The 15,546-nt window shown below is 33.6% G+C and overlaps 1 protein-coding gene and 1 long non-coding RNA gene across 3 annotated transcripts; both read right to left on the bottom strand.

Annotated features, from left to right (window-relative positions):
* Positions 1 to 4,137: 4,137 nt before the first annotated feature.
* LOC123546215 (uncharacterized) lies at positions 4,138 to 8,020 on the bottom strand. 2 transcript variants are annotated; one of them, XM_053533744.1, is made up of 4 exons: positions 7,760 to 8,020; positions 6,814 to 6,926; positions 5,101 to 5,249; positions 4,138 to 4,375 (listed from the first exon to the last, which is right to left on the bottom strand). In XM_053533744.1, the coding sequence occupies exons 1-4, from the start codon at positions 7,877 to 7,879 to the stop codon at positions 4,173 to 4,175; spliced, it is 585 nt and encodes a 194-aa protein (XP_053389719.1). In that variant the 5' UTR covers positions 7,880 to 8,020; the 3' UTR covers positions 4,138 to 4,172. The 2 variants fall into 2 exon arrangements, with proteins under 2 accessions (XP_053389719.1, XP_053389718.1); XM_053533743.1 differs by having other exon boundaries at positions 4,158 to 4,375; positions 5,101 to 5,252; positions 7,760 to 7,998.
* Positions 8,021 to 8,849: 829 nt separating this feature from the next.
* On the bottom strand, positions 8,850 to 12,318 carry LOC128552698 (uncharacterized). The gene is made up of 3 exons (XR_008369144.1): positions 12,228 to 12,318; positions 10,117 to 10,290; positions 8,850 to 8,951 (listed from the first exon to the last, which is right to left on the bottom strand). It is a non-coding gene; the product is annotated as an uncharacterized LOC128552698 (long non-coding RNA).
* Between the last annotated feature and the right edge of the window lie 3,228 nt (positions 12,319 to 15,546).

Below are 15,546 nucleotides of genomic sequence, written 5' to 3' on the forward strand. Positions count from 1 at the left end.
GCATAGACTGTTTGTTAAATGAGTATTTTATTGAATCATTTGATATCATAGGAGGGCATTTAGTTGATCGGTTTAATTCTGTTTTGAATTCAGGTTATTTTCCAGACCAATGGTCTAAGGGAATTATTGTTCCGCTGTTTAAAAAAAAGATGTTAACGATGTAAACAATTACAGAGGCATTACTCTTGTTAGCCGTCTTGCAAAAATATTCACTGGTGTATTAAATACTAGAATAAATTCTTGGATTGAAAATAATGATATTTTAAGTGATAATCAATTTGGTTTTAGACGCAATAGATCTACAGTCGATGCAATTTTTGTGTTAAATGCAGTTGTACAAAAAATTTTGAGTGAAAAGGGTCGTTTGTATTGTGCTTTCATTGATTTAAAAAAGGCATTTGACAGCATATATCTAAATGGGTTATGGTTTAAGTTGGCAAAGTTAGGTGTTACAGGAAAAATGTTTAATATTATACGCAGTATGTACCATAAAGTCAAATCTTGTGTACAGGGTTGTAAGACATACTCAGAATTTTTTGAATGTGCTGTTGGTTTAAAGCAAGGTGAAGTAATGTCACCAGTTCTGTTTTCATTATTTTTAGATGATTTAGAATTATTTTTGCAAAATGATCAGACTTGCGGTTTAACGATAGATGATATTACCTTTATACTGATGTTGTTCGCAGATGATATGGTCATCTTTGGTAAAACACCACAAGACCTTCAGAATAGTTTAGATTTGCTGAAATTATATTGTGACAAATGGGGGTTAGCTGTTAATACAGAGAAAACTAAAGTTATGATATTTAGAAAAAGGGCTAACATTAATAATGATGAACACTGGAATTATGGGGGCACTGACCTAGAACTAGTAAATAATTTTAATTATCTTGGGAATGTTTTTAATTACACAGGAAATTTTACATTAAATCAGGAATATCTAGCTGGAAAAGGTCTAAAAGCTCTGAATGTATTAATGATAAAAATAAAACAACTACAACTGAAACCAAAAACAGCATGCCAATTATTTGATGCCTTTGTATGGTCTACGTTAAATTATTCATGTGAAGTATGGGGTTACTCCAAATCAAAAGAAATAGAAAGAATTCATTTAAAATTCTGTAAACAATTATTGAATGTAAAAAAATCAACAAGTAACATGGCAGTATATGGAGAACTTGGCAGATACCCCTTGTATATAAACAGATATGTAAGAATGATTAAATTTTGGTGTAAAATTATAAATAGCAATAACATCATTATTAATACAATGTATACAGAATTATTCAATATGATAGGTACATCTAATGGCAAAAATTGGGCAAATGAAATAAAGTTACTTTTAGACAACTACGGATTTTCTTATGTTTGGAACAACCCAAATACTACAAACCTGAAAACTTTTCCAATTGTGTTTAAGCAAAAAGTCTATGATAAATTTGTACAGACATGGAGCAATAATTTATTACAAAATACTGGTACATTGTTTCTATATAGGAATTTTAAGACATTATTTAATTATGAGGATTACCTTAATTTATTGCCTGTCAAACATCGAATTGCTCTGTCAAGGTTAAGACTGTCATCCCACAAACTACGTGTTGAAACTGACCGGTATTCTCGGAATAGAATTGATCGCCAACTCCGTTACTGCACAAACTGTAATGAAAGAGATATTGAAGATGAATACCATTTCATATTAAAATGTAAAACATATGAACAATTAAGAAAGACATATATTAAGCCATACTTTTTTAGGAATCCTAGTGTATTTAAATTTAACGAATTAATGGAATCAAAAAATCCTAGAATCCTCAGAAATTTAGGTAGATATGTATATGAAGCTTTTGCCCAGAGAAACCAAGTGCTAAATATATTATAGTTTTACTCTTTAAACATTTCCTATTTTGTTCGTTTTGTTCGTTTTGTACATGACATAGATTGTTTAAGTATGTACACACTAGTTATTAGTGTAAGATACATGTAAATACCAGTGTATATAATGATATATGTACAGTTCACTATTCAGAAATGAATAGTATTAGTTAGAATCCTACATGTTTCATGTACGTGTTAGAAGGTTATGGTCATATAAGGCACTAGTTTTATATATTTAAAATACTGTTTATTTGCCAATTGTTATATTATATATATATAATTAAGCAAAAAAAAATATTGTAATCTACACATTATTGTATTAAACTATACTTTTTTGGTTAATAATGTTACCTACCTTATCATCCCAACTTTGTAGATCTAAACCATTTAAGATCTTGTATAATTATCCATCTTTACTGTAAACAGTCAAATACACAACTCTGGAGATCATATTCTGTAACAGAAAGCATGTACAAATTATTAATGTGCTAGATCTATTTCTTCTTTTTATGACATTATGGACAAGTGTGTTCACTGTTTTAATGAAATTTGACTGTACATAAAAATATATACATTATAATTATAAATCATAATAATGGATGTAAATCTAATCTGTCATATATGTACATCTAAATGGAGCATAGTTAGTCCATCTATTGGTAATCTGGTGACAGTGTATGACGGATTTGACATATGTGTTACCATAATTATAAACACGTGTTGCACTGTACCACGCGACCCTGGTGTGACGGAAGCAAAATGATATTTTATCACTTTCTATGAAAGTGTGAGACAAAAAGACAATTTAAAAATTTAAAACATTTACCTCTCACAATTACTTACCTGAGTTTTTAGTCAATTTTTCCTTCAAACAAAACATCCGCTTGTTTATGATCCCATGCGCTCCACTCAAACACCAGGTGCGCACGACCTGATTATTGGATTTCCTTATATGGTACTGATTACTATAGTTGTGTAATACATTTTAGTACGGATATTTCGATTGGCTACTGCATACGATCTAGTAGTAAAAATATTTAATCAATGAATCTAGTTAATAATGATAGGCCTACATTACTTAAATTGTATTAGCTACTGTGACTACTATTTTTTGTTTTTCTCTTTGTGTTAGTTTATATACGATTGAAAGAAGTTCATTCTTAGGACCACCCTCAGAATTTATATAATTTATTACTTAGATTTTGATCTGTATTTTTTGTATATATTATAATTACGAATTGTATTGGTATGACGAGAAACTGTAGTTTATATACGATAGAAAGAAGTTCATGCTTTAAAGGACCACCCTCAGAATTTATATAAGTTATTACTTAGATTTTGACCTGTATATTTTTGTATTTATTATAATTATGAGTATTTGTATGACGAGAAACTGTATAAGTTTAAGTCAAATAAAACATTCTTCATCTTCTTCTTCTTCTATAATGCATTGTCTAGTAGTCCTCTACCAAAATTGTTCAAATTATGCCCCTGGGGTTAAAAGAGGTCCCGCCCTGGGGTCAGTTAGTTATTATTTAAGTTATATAGGAAAAATACTTTAAAAAATCATCTGATCCTATTTCCAAGACTGTTTAATTATAATTAACTGATGACCCCAATTAATATGATGTCACTTGACTGTGACCTTGACCTACTTTCTTGTTTTTTAAGATACAGCCTTGAAATTTTTATGACATACTCCGTTTTGCACACAAATTGTAAAACTGAATTTTATTGAGCATGAATGTGACCTACTGACTTTCTTAATATTTTATCATCATTTTGACATTTGAAACATGTAGCTCATATTACTCAGGTGAGCGATCCAGTTGTTGATAGATTTCATCTATCATTTACAAAACTATTAATTGGTTGTTTTGAAGGGAATACAGATCTATGATACACAAGTTGTTGCTTTTTTCTAGGCTTGCTTTGTAGGCTCCTACGTAGCACCAAAAAGTCACTTTAACGTTGGGCCTGTTTCGCTATTTGCTTCAAAGAAACAGTTAGCCAGAAATCACAACAACAGATGTTGCTCAGAATACTTTTCAACTTTCACTATTTTCAACGATTTCTTAGAGAGAACATGTCAATTGTCGTATAAAAAAGAACATGGAAGTTGAGACTTTATACTTCATGAATCACAAGGAATTGAATTGAATTTATAAACTTTATAACAAATCAACATCTTTATTTTTTCTTTTAAGGAAATAACAAGACCGACGAAACCGCCCCACTCTCAGTAAATCTTTAGAACGAATGCCTTTAATGGAATATCATTTCTGCTCAAGCAGTCAGTCAAGTTTGCTTATAAGCCAGGTAAGCAAGTCGATGGCTTCAGCTGATGTATCCGGCATACGCATTCCATCCAGTTTCATCATTTGAAGAAATCTTCCTTCTAGTTCTTCGTCTATTCCAGTGCTAGATGGAACGTCGCAGCTATCACCCAGGCACTCGCAGTCTGCCTCATCAACTGGGAATTTGTAGTCATAAGTTCCTGTCCGGTTGAAAAAAAATAGGTGGATAGCATTAAAGGTTACTAGCATTAGAATAAGGTCAACAACGGTAAATAGGTTTTTCAACACATGACCATCACGTGGCATAATTTACATTCACTCTGCTGTCACAATTCTGTGCACATAAGTAATGTCAGTGTTCCATTTTAACGAACATGACATTCCCTTCAATTTCAGTTTATTTTACCCATGTATTTCAGTTTCAATACGGAGGTACGAAGTAGAATATAATACGTTACGATCTCTAGGGAAAGGTAATCTTTACGATAGGCGGTCAACTTCGGTTGAACACGGAACAGTTGCTAGAGTCATTTTAATATGGTTGGCAATGTAAAAGACCAAAACAAACTGACCATCAAGGTTTCGAATCCCATCCGACGTGTTGATTTTTATAGAACAACTAACTCCACTTTAGTTGCAGTTAAATACTGACATCTGTTTTGCATGTTTTTATCAAAATCATTGACGTATGAAGTCGCATCTATTCCACAGTCCATTCACTTTTCTTGCTATACTTATTGTATGTACGCAACTTTTGTTGGGTCATTGTTAAGCTAACTTGACCTATTCCTGCAGTGTTGACACGGGTATACATTTTTACACCACAATTACAAGAGCAGAATAAATACTTAAAAAGTTCGTTTTTGTTCCCTTTTCACTCAGTAAAAGGTTTATTGTGGCAAGACCATAATTAAAATTCGTTTACCATATAATTCTGGACACAAATATAAAATGTCTGGCTTTCCACAAGGTGTTCCTTCCCGTGTCTGCCTCCTTATATAATGTGTATTCCACTCTGCCCGTATTAAGTCCAATTCATGCTGAATAAGTTGCATAAAACAGAATCTGACGCAACTTCTGCAACAAGAATCAAACACGATAACAATTATAACTGAGAAAAAGTAACAAAAAGTAAAACTGGCAATTGTTTTGCAGCGCAACCATGTATTGTCCACAGAATATGACATAAGGCTATCAAAACATACATTTACAAAATAAGTTTTCTGTTCCATAAAACCTTTTTCTAAGCATGCTCGGATCCAGTGGCACCCACCGCAGTCGACTGTCCAGCGACCACATATTCTTTCAACATAGAGCAATTGAGGAATATTGTAACAAATATCTAAGGTACTAAGTAACAATCAAGGTACATAGTGACTTGCTAGAGATTATTATGAGTGCCGATTTGTGGGGAAGACACGTTTTTGACTACACTTTCTTTATCTAAAACATTGGAACATAGATAAATTATGACTCGAACATTTAGCTGTTAGCCTATGTATCACATGTGCCATACTTGTGTGTCGATATGTATTTGAAACGGCATGTATCGATATTATATCGATCTTCTGTGTATCGACATCCTTAGTAAGAAACGGTCATTTATGACAATTTAAGGAACATATAACTATGAAAATAAAGAGCATGACCAGAGAAATACAGAAGATGCAAAAATTTATATCGTGAATTCTATAAATGTAATTACAATAAATATGTCTGAGGAAGGAGCTCAATATGAATATTTCAGGGGCAAATAATTCCGCTAGGCTGGAGAAACATTTCAAGATGCGCAAGTTCACATCATGATGAATATAAATGAAAGGTTTCATGATTCTACAACAGAACTTTTTTTATCTAGGACTGGTGTACTAAAATCACAAAATGGGCAGCCTTTTTGCTATTTCAAGGACAATAACTCTGCTTATAAACAGAAGGTGTCGCCTGACGAAATTAGGTATGCGAGTCCTCATAATGACTAAACATGATTTACTGTAGGGATGGGCGCACCCTAGTGCGTCGCCAACTTTCATGTGGTTTATCTTAAACATATTCATTTTACAACGACTGCAAAGCAAACTTTCACAAGTTGGCACCGGTATTACAGGCGATTGTTGTCTTAAGAAGTGGGAGAAACAGGATGGCTCAGAGAAACCCATTGTTCTGGAATATGTAAAAACAACCAAAATCACATACACCCAGAACAGGAGTAGAACCTAACACGGATTCAGAACTAACCACTTCACCACTGCCCTAAGCAGACATTTAATATTAAAAATAGGTAAGATAATAATCAATGGGAACCGACAATGTTTAAAACAAGAGCTGCCGGAGGTCAGCAACGCTTGACTATTCAACAGTCTTGTCAACAGAAACACGTCGAAAAAGGAGCATAATTCTGTAAAACTGCATAACAGTGTTATGAAACCTAATCACCGCATGTTAGAGCATCACAATGAACAAATGTGTGAAGTTTCAAGCCATTCCCATTAGTGAGTAATAACAAACCAATTTACATATAAAACTTAACAAAGTAACAAAGTCGAGACTCCGACGACGAAGCATACATGCCAATCCAATAGACCAACTTATTCTTTTAATAGTGGAGCTACTAATCTTCAACCTTATAACAATAACTTACACATGAATACCGTCTGCTGTTGAGAAAATCCCTTGCTCTTCCATTTGACAAAATTTATCTTTCCATGCCGCTATGCATCTTTGATGTAACTGTCGCCACCAACACTCTATCCTCTAAAAATAAGGAAACAATAATGTGTATGCAAATTTAAACTTGGAGTCGCCAAATCTTTTCAATCAGTGTTTATACCTATTTATTTGTTTGCTGGTTTGAATGGGGTTTAACTTAACGCCGCTTTCAGCATATCGCTAATCAGTTTACCAGTACTAGTTGCTGAATTATTCAAGTACCTGACAAGTTTCTTTTCACAGGAATTATTTTAGCTTATCTCACGCATTTCAAAAGAACCCGTGCAAACGCAAGGCATGATATCAAAACCACCCGCCTGCTGGAATCTTCAGTTTCAAAGATTTCAATTGTTAAAGCCCATTAAGTCGGCTCTTACGATGCGCGCATGGCTTCAAGGTGTTGCAGTTCTGTTCATTTTTCCATTAAAGGGAGCCCAAAACCACAAGGGCTATACCAGTTTGTGTAGCGACAAGGATATATTATATGAACAAAATTGAACAAGATGTGTCCGGAAAACACTATTCCCCCTCAAGCAACCTTTTCGTTAAACAGTTATGTTTTATGGGTCAGATTAAAGTTTCACTATCAGGGGTCACGGTGACCTTTACCTTTAACCTTGTAAAGGGTCAAGACAGTTGACGGATGTGGAGATAAACAAGGCTCATCTACATATGAAGTTTGAATACCCTAGGTGGAAGCGTTTTCATTTTATGAGCAATGTGAAAATTTTGTGACACAGACGGACTGGCGGAATGACAGAACCAAAACAATATGCCCCTGATTATTCGATCCAGGGAGAGGGTGTAAAATGTATTGTGACGCGTGCAGCTCAAATTCAAAGAACAATAACGTATTGCATTCGGACACTTTTACTAACCTGGTTTGTATGCGAGCTACCAACGATAACACTTCGTTCACCAGCCATATCGTCACCGTGATACCATCTGAATGCTTTTTGCATATCCTCGACAACAACATTTTCCGTACCCGCATCCATCCTGATACACCGTGGAACCCCTTATATAATAAACGTTAAAAAGAATTCACAACTATTGGCTATATCTATACTTTATAACGCGGAATGTACAAGTAACCTACACTGATATCCAAGGCTTGATTTTGGTATAGTTTTCTGGTCCTTACGGATCATTGATCTCAACACACAGAGGTAGTACAATACAGTTAGTAGAATCTGTAAAGTAAATCAAAGCCTTGAAATGTCTGATGGTTGCGGGGTTTTGGTAGATTTATTTTTTGTTTAAATGCCAGTCTATGAATATACATGAATGAGAAACAAATGCAAATTTAATATGCCTCATATCAAAGACGAACTCTGCCTGACCCAGCTTGTGATGTAACCACGGGCTGGAATACTTTATCATTGATAGATCTTATATAATCTAAATGGTCAGTGTGAATGGATACAGGTTGAATAAGAACTGCTTGTTCATTGATAATTCATCCGCAGTGTTCATGAAATGGGACTATTTTGTGCAGCACATGAACATCCTTTGGATGTAATTTGGAATCAAATAAAGATGCTATGATTGTCAGAAATACGCTTTAAATTTTTTAACGGGATAAACCCGGTATATTCAAAGTTGAACTACTTTTTACTAGGCATCAGTACTTGTCACAAGAAGCTGTGCATTGTCACACCCTATATGGCTCCCTTCGGATACAGCTCCTCGGGGAATAATTACACAAAAACACGTGGAGCTATATACGGAACAAAGCTACAGGTGTTCCGTTTATAGTTCTTGTTTTAGCAAGGAAGCTATATACGAAACGGTGCTCCGAATATAACTCCCTGCGGAGCTATATCCGAAGGGAGCTATAAAGGGTGTGACAGTGCATACATGTATAACATACGTGCAGTAAGCAATAACCACGCACAGTACAGAAATAACCTTACACCACATCACAGTGAAAATGATTGGTCATTACTATTGTAATTAGTAACTTGCTCACCTCCTATTTCTTTTACGAACTCTAGAAAATAGGCAGCAATGATATTCGGATTATTATTGGAATGTGCAACTTTCAGCCAAAGAATCCGTCTCGAAAAGCTGCAAAAAGGATATTAACTGAGTAGAACTATATTAAAAAAGTATCAGACATACGTGTATTCTAAACATGAGTTTCTTGCGGTTTATTGTATTTACATGTATTTCAAAATTGAACCCATTTTTATAAGGCCTAAATATTCTTTGTGTCTGGTAACATGCTCAAACGGAAATTATTTATTATTATTTTTTTAGGACTAAGTGATACTATTCAGATTTTTTGTTGTCCAAAAATAAATACAAATAAGGGGGTCACGCAGTTGATTTCTAACATCACTGACAATGTTTAAAGCATAAAAAGTGCAATTCTGCAACTTTTTTTCTCAAAAGTTAAAAACAATATTGCCAAAATTTTAGGGTAGGTAAGGAAACAGGAAACAAAAAATTATTCATGGAAAACTTGAACTTGTTTGGCATCTATGATTCTAAGGAAATCAATTTACGATATTAATTAATTACATTTAATATGCCTAGTCTAATACATTTAATTATTATCATCAATGAAAACTTGTCTGTATTTAGTTTGAGTCCTACTTGCGTTGGCGTTTACATGAAAACATTGAGGATATTTCTCGATATATTTTTCTGCACGTTTTTGAAAGATTTAGAATTATCATTGCAGGTAGCTCATTGATAGATTTGCAAAACAAAAGCTTAATTTTCGAAAACAAATGCATAAAACGTGCATTTTCACCATTACTTCAGTTATTCTTCAAAATGTTTAAACTAGTACTCACACGTTTACAATTACGGAGGTTTTAAAAAGTTTTCATCATCATTTCTATAATCAATTTATCGGACATACGATCAAAATCTATAGCAACTGAACAATCAAAAGGGGGAAATGTTCATAGAGTTTATGTAAAATTATCAGTAATATAAATAATAAAATGTAAAAATTGATAACAATTAGCATTTAATACATTCATTTGATCAAAGTGTATCCTCGCTATTAAGGCAACATCTGCTCTCTCAAAACATGGCCTAAACAGTAAGCTGGTTCAATTTATTTCTTATTTGGGCTGAAAATGTTTCAGTTAATCAAAACATATTGGTCCTAATTCAAAGATGGTCTTGAAGGATTTTGTTGTTAAAGACAGATATCGGCCAAAGTTATAGACTAACAATGACAGTTAACTGACAATGAAATGACTTGAAAAACTCATACCCACAAATGGCTCCGTGGATTCCAAACCCATACTTCTTTATCTTGTCGTAACCGTCAATGTGAATTAGAAAATTCGGACCTCTGTTAAAGTATTCTCTTCTTGAAAGCCTGTTTGACAGTCTGGCCTGAACACCTTCGGGATCTATGATGTTTTGATATTGCAGTACCTTATGTCTAAAATATTTGGTTTAAACATATTTATTCATCTATAATGTATCGCATAGTACATGTAATTACAATTATACAGTTTTGCACTTAGTATATCTAAAATATTTGAATAACGATATCATAACTATTAGTAGTGGGTGTCCCAGAATAAATTTCCACTTCACAATGATATTAACTTTGCTAAAATAAATTTCACATACTAGTTTGCATGACTGGTCAAAAAAGAAAGGCTTTTTAGACTTACAGTAGTATGGTAATAAATATGGATGAAATCATTATTAAAACAGTGCATTCCGGTCCTTTTCTCATATTCTTTATCTCACGTATTGTCTTTTATGAGGTTTAACGTAGTTTATCTATTAGTAAGTACTAGTACGTATCATAATTTATTCTAAGATTTTCTTTTCGTATACATGTATATTGATGAACAGTTTGTAATGTATTCTAAACAAACTCACTAAAGAAAAAGTTGAAAGAAAAGTGGGGTTGAAAAAAAACACACAAAAAAAAACCAACATAAATATTGTTTCATTAATGGCGTCATCATCAGATAGTGTGATACTTAATGATATAATTCTGTTTGTATAGTTGTAAAACTTACATCCATTTCCTTTCATTTGAGACCAATCATGCTTATCTGTAATTTATTTTTAAGTGGATATGTATTCTGGGACACACTGTATAACCAACAGTAACATGAAAACACAATCACAATTTTCATAACAAATAATAAGAAAATATTTAGTACTTTCACTCATTAGTAACATCACTCCAAAAGACACTTTAAAGAAAAAATAGCTAGAGTTCTAGCTAACGAGTTTCACTGACAACAAAATGTGAAACAATAAACTGATGCAACCTTCTGGCGCATTTAAGATATAAATATAGCATGTTAAGTATGTTAAGCAGAAATTTGAAAATGCCAATAACTAAGTCACAATGTTTCAGTGTTACATGGTACAGAGCAGCAATACAAACCTCCCTAACATTATTCCATACTTTTTTCGCAATCACTAGCCATGGCCCGACAACCGAGATTTCCACCTGTACCCTGACCTTCAGGTTAAAAAAGAATTTCTCGAGTCTCTATGCCATCTTAATGGACAGTTGCAGTGTTAGTACTGATTATCACAAGTTTGGATAACGATAGCGAATTTGCGCCAAAAATCAAAACGGTATCTGTTCACCTCGGACCTCATTGGCCAGCGAATAGATATTTTAATTGGCATCAGATTGGTAATCATTGGCAATATGCTCTCGCAACATGTGCCCATTTGGCTTCAACATTTAACCAATCAGAGATGTGGGCACACTTTGGCTTCTATACAAAAGGGTAAAATAACCTAGACAGACGTTATATATAAACCCGATCATCATCGTCAATCCTTCAGTCAACATCCAGGGCAGTCAACAGATTAAATAGTTATCTACATGGTAACTACTAGCTAGCTAGAAACCTTACTAAGAGGAATAAACAAGCCCAACAAACTACCTTGTAGCTTTCAAGAATCTTTATCGACCAGACAAACTAACAACAACATCTATTCATTGCGCTAGTCTCAGGTCATCGCATATCTCGAAGTTGCTATATATGCCAGTACATTATATTCCTATTGTGATACATTTCAACGTTTCGTATCTCAGACGTAATTGTGATACAAAACGTTTCGTATCTCAGACGTAAAATTGACATGAATAGAGCCATATTACTCTGGGTCTATCTTTTGTTTTGTACTGAGCTGCTTGTCTCGTAACACATACATTTGGAGCTATATCTCTATCAGAACACCAATGGGATACCAACTCTAAAGAAGGTCTTTTTCAGCTATCTCAGGAATATTCATATTTCGTGTATCATTATCAGTCAGTTCCTTGCATCTCAAGCAACAAGACTTAAATTCCTATTTAAAAATTTGTGAAAATGAACTGATATAGATATTTACCAAAATAGCTGCTTGAACGACAGCACGATTCCAGTTTGGCCGCCTCTTTAGACCAAGTCTTTTACAATGCCGTTTAAGTTGCCGATAGCTAGAATAATAAAAGAATGTCAATGCGCAGCGCTAGTAAAAACATCAACAAACAGGTGAATAGAGTATGATAATACATAGTGTGGGTTTGATCTCACGATCTTTAATTCAATTACTGACGAGTCGAGTTATTTTCATGGTATACCGACGTTTATTTAACAGTAATGTCAGCAATGACAACAAATGCAACAACTGCATGATTTGTGTGTGTTTTGCAATGTTTGCACTTTTATATGTACATGGTTTATATTTGTTGAAATACTGCAGTTTTTGTCAATTTGACAGCTCTACTTTCACTTTCATTTTGCAATGTTTGCATTTTATATGTACATGGTTTGTAACACTTTTAACTCCTGGAGTACCTGGACAAATATGTGAGAAGCACAATGATAATAGAAGTGATGACAAAATACTTTTGAAAAAGAAGTTTGATATCTAACAGTCAAAGCACATGTGATATAAGACAAAATGTGTTGTCCGTAAGGGAATATCTTAAAAGTTTCTTCTGCTTATTATGAACAATTTGGTGTATTCTTTATGATAGACCAAGGCCTATGTGACGTAAACAACTAAAACAAAAATTCACCCGAGGGGTGGGTTTCAAAAGACTTTACATGAACCGTAAATGTATACAACATGTAAACAACTTACAAAGTACGTGATATATGCATGTAGTTCAATCACACCTTGATCACCTAGACGTATAACTTACCTAAGAATAACATTTTGTTTAATTTCTAGCAAGGTCAGTGTTTCAGTTAATGAAAAACCGGCTGAAAAATACTCTCGGACATGTGAGTCCACTTCGTTTTCCATGTTTACGCATGCAAAACCGGAAGGCTAAAGTGCGATATTAAAATGTCGTGTTTTCGTATTTTCGCCTTCGCGGTCAGCAGGGCGAAAACGCGAAAACGCGATACTTTCACACGAAAACACGAAGCAAAAATATCGCGTTTTCGCGCTATCAATATCATGTTTTCGCGTTTTCGCCCTACTAACCACGAAGGCGAAAACACGAAAAGACGATGTTAGATCAAGGGCGAAAACGCGAAAACACGATATTAACAACACGAAAACGCAATATTTTTGCTTCGTGTTTTCGTGTGAAAGTATCGCGTTTTCGCGTAAAAATATTGCGTTTTCGCGATTTCGCCCCTAGGACGGCAACGCAAAACTGCGATGGCCCCAACGGAACACCGTAGTTGGCGAATGTCAAAGTATTTCGTCTGTATAAAACTGTCCTGTTTTGGTAAAATTTTAAAGCGCGTACTCATCATTTTTAGAACCTACCTACCAGGTATCATGATCAGGAAAAGACAAACAAAGGGGTGATTAAAAAAAACTATTTCATATTCAAGACTTTACACACATGAAAACATACTCGAGGGTTAGCAATATATATATTTGAGGCAAATGTAACAGGTAAGTATTGATTAAGTTTAGAAAGCTTAAACCTAAAATAATACCAATATGAAATGAATGGAAATGATCACTGTGACTCTGTTTTATAAATCTTCACTGGCGTCTTTTACATTTTCAGATATTGTTTCTTTTGATCAGTCGGCTGAAAAGCTACCAACTACCAACCAGAGAACACAAAGCATAGATCCTCTTTTGCACAGCTTTCGACTTAAAAATTAAATTGAATACACTCTAGTATTCAGTGTTGAGTTCCATATCACCCTGATGTACGAAACAAGATCACCAAAAATATGTAATACTATGAAGAACAAACATAACCCAGCAGTAGCACAATTAACGCATAGGGAATAGTATCAACCAAATTGTCAAAATTAACCATCGTGCAATTCATTTATATTTGTTTGTAACAAACTGCTATGAATTAACACTATGACCAAAACTGCGTTTTTCTTATAAGAATAAAGCCTGAACTTCTAAAGACATTTTTAGACTTCCTCTTTGAGTTGGATCATTCAGATGACAGCTGTTTGAATAACGTCGACCTATGACTAATTTACATTTAGTTTCAGCTGCATGAAACGCACATTATGTGGTGGTTTTAGTCTCCCTTCACCAAACACAGAATGAACTGTATAAACATTCGATCCTCAAATAAATGACTGGGGATATCAAAAGTCTCCGAAATCCTATGTTAAACATTTATGCTTTTTACCATTTAATAGTCGATCAGAATTTAGACTAGACCACCCCATATTTGAAAATTTTAATGATACATTTCAAAAGGTTTTCAAGATGATAAAATGTACTAATTGAAATTTGTAACATGCAAATGGCAACACGTCTGCTGAAAAGTTGATTGCATGGTACATTATGTTTACAGCCAGGCACCAATGAAACGAAAACTTTCAAAAACAAAATGATAATACAGTCATGCAAACATACATAGGTAACTCTGAAAGTTGAAGGCGAAGGAAAGACGACATTCTCTTATCAATTTGTTTAAAAATATCCAAGAAGATTCAGCTAACTGTCGAAAGGGCATGTTGTTCAAGTGATTATTACTTTATGAGTTGCACCTTTTATGTAATTTGTTTGTGTTGCGAGTTTGCCTAAATGAGGAATAAAACTTGAAATTAAAGGTATCTAACTCCTGCTGTCTTAGTCATGTTAGCAACTCAACGCAAGTGTACTAAATAAGGGTAGATATATTTAAAAAGATACAAAACATTGGCAATAAATAAATCAATTTCAATTTAATATATTTATAAAAGACAGAATTTCCAACCGTATTTAGTAACAAATTTCGGATTTTTCAACCCTAAAAATAAATATCCAATTCTAAATTAAGGGCTTTGTTAAAACTATATCACATTACCAATATTTTTTAAAATAGCCACCGTTTGCTTAAATCAATATTAAATTATGTCGCTGAAAATATGCCTTTACCTTTCATAAGTATGTAAATAGAGACCTTCTAAACGAGTAATTGAAAAGAGAGTTGGTTAAAACTGAACTCTTTACAAAGATTTTAACCTTTTATTTTTGTACTTTTAATTTCAATAAAATACGCATGACTTTATCATTAAAAACAAACGTCTATGACTTATATTTACAAGTAAGAGATCTTAAAAATGGCACAGAGGTCTTTGGTATACGCAAGTTATAAAAGTTTCGGTAACTTCTTTCAAAGAACTTTTTTATTTGCTGTAAATAATTATATTTAATCCCCATTTTATCGAAGACAGCTTCAACAAAAAAGAGTAAAGATAAGCAAAAATATTTAAGGAGGCGTACAGGACGGGATATTTTA

The sequence above is a fragment of the Mercenaria mercenaria genome, unplaced genomic scaffold (assembly GCF_021730395.1).
Source record: "Mercenaria mercenaria strain notata unplaced genomic scaffold, MADL_Memer_1 contig_3049, whole genome shotgun sequence".
NCBI classification, from domain to species: domain Eukaryota; kingdom Metazoa; phylum Mollusca; class Bivalvia; order Venerida; family Veneridae; genus Mercenaria; species Mercenaria mercenaria.